The sequence below is a fragment of the Salvelinus alpinus genome, chromosome 27, assembly GCF_045679555.1.
Source record: "Salvelinus alpinus chromosome 27, SLU_Salpinus.1, whole genome shotgun sequence".
NCBI classification, from domain to species: domain Eukaryota; kingdom Metazoa; phylum Chordata; class Actinopteri; order Salmoniformes; family Salmonidae; genus Salvelinus; species Salvelinus alpinus.
In genome coordinates this window covers 31,314,312-31,320,906 of record NC_092112.1, presented here as the reverse complement: position 1 = coordinate 31,320,906, position 6,595 = coordinate 31,314,312, and the positions used below count along the sequence as shown (strand labels likewise).

Here is a 6,595-nt window from a genome sequence, read left to right as displayed (position 1 = left end):
TATGAAATCAATTAGACTACAGACTTAGTAAATGCTGTTTTAGGATTGAACAAGTACAATAGCAGTACATATTTTTCACTCAATGGAAACAATAAGATATATTCATTGTGCTTTAGATTAGGAGATTCACTCATTACAACCTACAGAGACAAGCTCGGAAGCATAGCCAAATCCTCAAAGATATCAAACTAATAAGCATGGAATGATTCCATATCTGTGAAAATAATACAATTGCCCTATATACATATTGAGTTATGAAAAAAAGCTAATGTTAAGATGATAGGTTTATCAGCATAGGATATTACTGTAAAGAAGTGCTAGAAATTAATTTCAGTTAATATAAAATATGCAAGAATAAAAAATAAAGCAGGAGCAGTATTAATGAGGGTATTACAGTAGCATGGTTCACAGCGCACTTCGGTAATAGCAGGTTTAATGAACGTGTAAATTCTGTGTTTGGGGTTGATGGAAAGTATAATATTTCAATGACAGAAAGCTCAGGGCAAGCTATTACATATCCCCTTCAGCTCTTCTTTCTCTTTGGCTTGTACAGCTAAACTCAGCAAAAAAAGAAACAGCCCTTTTCAGAACCCTGTCTTTCAAAGCTAATTTGTAGAAATCCAAATAACTACACAGATCTTCATTGTAAAGGGTTTAAACAGTGTTTCCCATGCTTGTTCAATGAACCATAAACAATTAATGAACATGCACCTGTGGAACGGTCGATAAGACGCTAACAGCTTACAGACGGTAGGCAATTAAGGTCACAGTTATGAAAACTTAGGACACTAAAGTGGTCTTTCGACTGACTCTGAAAAAACACCAAAAGAAAAATGCCCAGGGTCCCTGCTCATCTGCGTGAACGTGCCTTAGTCATGCTGCTAGGAGGCATGAGGACTGCAGATGTCAGGGCAATAAATTGCAATGTCCGTACTGTGAGACGCCTAAGACAGCGCTACAGGGAGACAGGAAGGACAGTTGATCGTCCTCGCAGTGGCAGACCACGTGTAACAACACCTGCACAGGATCGGTACATCCGAACATCACACCTGCGGGACAGGTACAGGATGGCAACAACAACTGCCCGAGTTACACCAGGAACGCACAATCCTTCCATCAGTGCTCAGACTGTCCACAATAGGCTGAGAGAGGCTGGACTGAGGGCTTGTAGGCCTGTTGTAAGGCTGGTCCTCACCAGACATCACCGGCAACAACGTCGCCTATGGGCACAAACCCACCGTTGCTGGACCAGACAGAACTGGCAGAAAGTGCTCTTCACTGACGAGTTGTGGTTTTGTCTCACCAGGGGTGATGGTCGGATTTGCATTTATTTGTCGAAGGAATGAGCGTTACACCGAGGCCTGTACTCTGGAGCGGGATCGATTTGGAAGTAGAGGGTCCGTCATGGTCCGGGGCGGTGTGTCACAGCATCACCGGACTGAGCTTGTTGTCATTGCAGGCAATCTCAACGCTGTGCGTTACAGGGAAGACATCCTCCTCCCTCATGTGGTACCCTTCCTGCAGGCTCATCCTGACATGACCCTCCAGCATGACAATGCCACCAGCCATACTGCTCGTTCTGTGCGTGATTTCCTGCAAGACAGGAATGGCAGTGTTCTGCCATGGTCAACAAAGAGCCCGGATCTCAATCCCATTGAGCACGTCTGGGACCTGTTGGATCAGAGGGTGAGGCCTAGGGCCATTCCCCCCAGAAATGTTTGGGAACTTGCAGGTGCCTTGGTGGAAGAGTGGGGTAACATCTCACAGCAAGAACTGGCAAATCTGGTACAGTCCATGAGGAGGAGAAGCACTGCAGTACTTAATGAAGCTGGTGGCCACACCAGATACTGACTGTTACTTTGATTTTGACCCCCCCTTTGTTCAGGGACACATTATTCCAATTCTGTTAGTCACATGTCTGTGGAACTTGTTCAGTTTATGTCTCAGTTGTTGAATCTTGTTATGTTCATACAAATATTTACACGTTAAGTTTGCTGAAAATAAACGGGACGTTTATTATGAGTTTATAATAACTTTCGCTTATGGTTGTACAGTAAAAGCTAATTGTACAATTGTCAGTTATTGGGCCGTGGCTGCCTAGATGTTGCACAATGACATGGCATTCTGTGGCTGGACCTAGGCTAGGGTTGCACAATAATGGGTAACTGTCCTGTCGTTGGACCATAGCTAAGTATTAAGTGTTGTATAACAGGTTACTCTGTAGCAGGAACATATGCAAATGTCTGCACTCACTACTGTAAATCGCTCTGGATTAGAGTGTCTGCAAAATATGTAAAATGTAAAAATGTAACGTGGCTGATGCAGGATGCTGGTGTGGAGGAAAGATTGGTGTGGCTTTAGTCTAGGTCTGGTAGCACAGAGTAAAGGTTTGAGTGGCTCTAGTGTAGGCCCGACAGCACAGAGTAAAGGTTGGTTTGGCTCTAGTCTAGGCCCGGCAGCGTAGGTTCTGGTCTTTGAGGCTGCTGAGGGATTTGTTGCGGTACTCTGTCGGGGCAACACACCTCAGGGACTCCAGACGGGAAAGGTTGGCCTTTGTCTGGGACACCCAGCGCACCAGGCCATTGATGTTGCAGTCACATGTCCAGGGGTTGTCATGGAGATACACCTCCTTCAGGCCTGGCAGGAGGTAGAGGACAATCAGATTATGCTCATTGTGACACTTTTTTTTATAATAGAAATGTATATTACTTTTTATGAACAAATGGTCAAACATGAAGTACACATATGACACATATAGTCCACAAATGCATTTGAATAAACACCTAGAAAAGTTTGTTGTACATTATTCATCTCTTACCAGACAGCTGGGTGAAAATGTTTCCATCCATGTTTTTGAGACGGTTTCCACTGAGGGCCAGCTGGGAGAGCTTGGGTGTATGTCTAAACAGGTCCTGGGGCAGCCTCTCCAGCTCGTTGTTCCTCAGGTAGAGCTCCTGAAGGTTGGACAGGCCCTCCAGAGTGGCTGAGGTCAAAGTGGACAGCAGGTTGTTATCCAGCACCAGCATCTCCAGGGAGGCCAGAGGCTTGAAGGCACCAGCCGAGATGCTCTTCAGACTGTTGTTGTCCAGGTTGAGGAACAGCAGCTCTGTCAGGCCCACAAAGCCTTTGGGGGAGATCCTCTCGATGCGGTTGAGGGCCAGGTCCAGAACCTTTAGGGCGTTCAGAGGCTTGAAGGCGTTGGAAGGAAGGGCAACTAGAGAGTTGAGGGGCAGGTCCAGGTCTGAAAGGTTCCGCATGCCTGTGAACATGTCTGGTTTGACACTGGAGATCTGGTTCTGGCCCAGCATGAGGAAGCGGAGGTTGATGAGATCCTGGAAGCCTTTCACAGGGAGTTTGTTGATCTGGTTCCCATACAGATTGATCAGCATCAGTCTCTGGGCTCCAGAGAAGGCCTGGGGGTGTATTGATTTGATGGCATTGCGTTCCAAGTTGATGCTTTCGATCTTGGGGATGGGTTTCAGGACGTTTGCTGGGAGGTCGACTATTCCGTTCTCGCCTGGGATATGGACCACAGAAACAGCATGAGAAATCAATACCATTGGAAGATGGTAATACCAGCCTCTTTCTTGTGGTTATGTCAATAAAATAACATATCGATTTGGAGCCAAATAGCTGGCACATACTAAAGTGAGACGGTGGTTTTCCCACAATTGCAAACAATAAGTGGACTCACCCATCTTTAGGATCCAGGAATCAGGGGGCAGTTTGGAGGGAAATGTCCTCATCCCCTTCTTGTGGCAGTTGACCTCTGACCTTTCAGGGCTGGTTTTCTTGGTGCATTTACAGACATCAGGACAGCTCTCTACAGCTTCTGCCACCCAGAACACCAGCACTGCTACACAGGCTACCAGCTGCATGCCTACTACACCCACAGGGAATAGAAAAAGTCTTCAGCACTTGCAGACTGATTAAGTTTGACAATTTAGTTTGTGTTGGAAGGACGATTAGAAATTCAATTTAAGATAATCCTATTTAAATGATATGAGAGTATTAAGAATGACCATCTTGCAGACATGCTCCAAAAAAATATAGACAAGTGCAGGATGAACGGCTGCATAGCTACAGTTTATGCTATTAGACTGATCAATATTTTCTCATCAGCATTTACCTGAACATTTGGTGAGACTTGTCGTCGTACAAACCTCTTCTTTAAGCTGTCTACTTTGTTTTGCCTCTCAAAGCGAGGGAGTCAGATTTTCTTAAGCTGCCTGTTCTGCTGTCGTGTAACTTCCTGTTAGTCAGAGTGAATTAGCCCAGCCGTCTGCCCAGCAGCTACAGCAGCCAGCCTGCAAAACTACCAGCACAGCACCACTGCAATGTCACAGTCCCTGGAGAAAAATGCCATCCTCAGATTATGGATCAAAGCCACCTCACAGAAACGGGGAGAAACCTCTGCCAAGTTAACTCCTCCATGCCCCAGAGGAGTGCATGGGGGGGTGTGTGAGAAATAAGACAACTCAGTCAGTATGTGCCAGTATTTGTGTGTGTGTGTGTGTATGTGTGTGTGTGTATTTGTCTGTGCCAGGAGAAGTGCTGTGTGTGTGTGTGTGTGTGTGTGTGTGTGTGTGTGTGTGTGTGTGTGTGTGTGTGTGTGTGTGTGTGTGTGTGTGTGTGTGTGTGTGTGTGTGTGTGTGTGTGTGTGTGTGTGTGTGTGTGTGTGTGTGTGTGTGTGTGTGTGTGTGTGTGTGTGTGTGTGTGTGTGTGTGTGTGTGTGTGTGTGTGTGTGTGTGTGTGTGTGTATTTGTTTGTGCCAGAAGTGATATACAAACTACGCACAGATTGATGTCATGGAGTCTCAAAGACAGAGAGAGAGAGGATGGTGGGTACCTCAGAAGGCATGGCTCCCAGCCACCCTGACAGCCAACGTCATGGAGATTATACTGAGGTTCTGTGACTCGCGAGGAGCCCAGCCGCACACAGACAGCCCGAAAGGAAGTCACGCTCGCAACTGTAATTCCTTATGAGGGGAAAGGAACAATCACACATGTCACTCTCTGTTACACAGGGCCAAGTGCTGAGAGAGGGAGAGGGAGAGTAGAGAGCGAGAGAGAGATACGGAAAGGCCAAGCTCCCCAGTAGTGATAAGGGATTACAGAAACACATGTTAAGAATAGCTGCAGATTGACGCGTCTGCTGAGTGAGACAATTTTATTGTATGCTAAAGATTAAAAGCTATTTTCAAGCCTAGCCAACAGCAAGACAATATGCAAGCCATCTGGAGCAGCGTAATTATGGTGTTCTGACTGAAGGCTCAGATGAGCAGCCACACCAGTCAGCTCCTCTTCACTGGAGGGGAGAGAGAAGCCCAGCTAACACACACTGAGTTTTGAGGAACACACAAGAACTTCTACAGCAATATGATATCATTCACAAACTCAACTCAACTCAATGTGGTGGGCTGGGCATTCACTTGGCGTGGCTTGGCTGAAATCATTCCAATATTATTGCCAATTACAGCCAATTGATCAAATGCTGTTTCTATCGAGTGGCCCGCCTCAGTTTCTAGCGCATACTGACAGGAGGAAGATGATGAAAGCCATGTGTAAGGCCTTGTAAAAGAATAGGTGTGAGAAGTCTCTATTGAACACGAGAGCTAGCTGTCTTTAGATCCAATCGATTGGATTTCTACAGCATGTTACTCTTCAGTTAGCTCCATCATAAAGTACCCTGACTGTCTTTCTACTGCACTGCACAGCTGTAGGCTCTAATACACACCTAATGATGCCTTCCATTTGGATACACCTACACTTCAAACATCTCCGAAAAGTATTGTTTTTTGATCATTTTCACAATATCAAAGCTGGCCATTCTTACAACATTCTTCTTTGTCATCTTGCTTCTGACCTTGTCACAGAGGCCTAAAGGTTCTGTCCAGTTTTACTTTGTAAAATAAGGATTTATGTTTTATTATAGATTGCACAAACCCCCCTTTGCGTCATCCTTCACACTAGTTTTGACAGATGTACTCTGCTCTCTTACAAACTACAGTGAAAAGCAATTTGTCACACAATGCATTCCATAATAAAAAACATTGTCTCAGCAACATGCTCCAAACCCCTCCTCACTGTCAAACGCTTCATTTTATTTCACCTGACAAAGGAGTCTGACAAAGACTAAGAGGCCATTGGACTGTTATTCTCACTATTTGCATGAAAGATGTATTTCATCTACATCCTGCAGATGCATTATGTTAAAACTGAGGTGTGATACATTTGAGTTCTTTAATGTCATAGTTTTTCCATTGATGCTAAAAAGCCAAAAGGTTTTCCCGGTTTCCCGATTAAAAGGTGTGAGATCACTTTCCTAATGACAGCTCTTTTGGTTTCTATAAGACAGCAGTTGTGTCTAATGATGCTCACTTAAGCGTGGCAGCAGAAGCACCTATTTCCTATGTAGAACATTTAGATGGCTGAGTCAACCACTGTCTAATTAACAGAGAAATCAAGCACTGCTATCACTAATGGATCTTCCTCATGATCTTCATTACTACGCTCTATCTCCAGTTCAGGAGATAGTTCCATCGCTCTGCAAATTGAGTCCCCTGGATCTGATGTAGGACCCCCAAAGGAACACA

General features: G+C 45.2%; 1 protein-coding gene across 1 annotated transcript; it reads right to left on the bottom strand.

The window, feature by feature from the left end:
* Nucleotides 1-1,990: 1,990 nt before the first annotated feature.
* LOC139556381 (leucine-rich repeat-containing protein 15) lies at nucleotides 1,991-4,325 on the bottom strand. Its single transcript, XM_071370286.1, has 4 exons — nucleotides 4,130-4,325; nucleotides 3,695-3,883; nucleotides 2,819-3,517; nucleotides 1,991-2,637 (listed from the first exon to the last, which is right to left on the bottom strand). Exons 2-4 carry the CDS (start codon nucleotides 3,876-3,878, stop codon nucleotides 2,447-2,449), a joined length of 1,074 nt encoding a protein of 357 aa, XP_071226387.1. The 5' UTR covers nucleotides 3,879-3,883; nucleotides 4,130-4,325; the 3' UTR covers nucleotides 1,991-2,446.
* Between the last annotated feature and the right edge of the window lie 2,270 nt (nucleotides 4,326-6,595).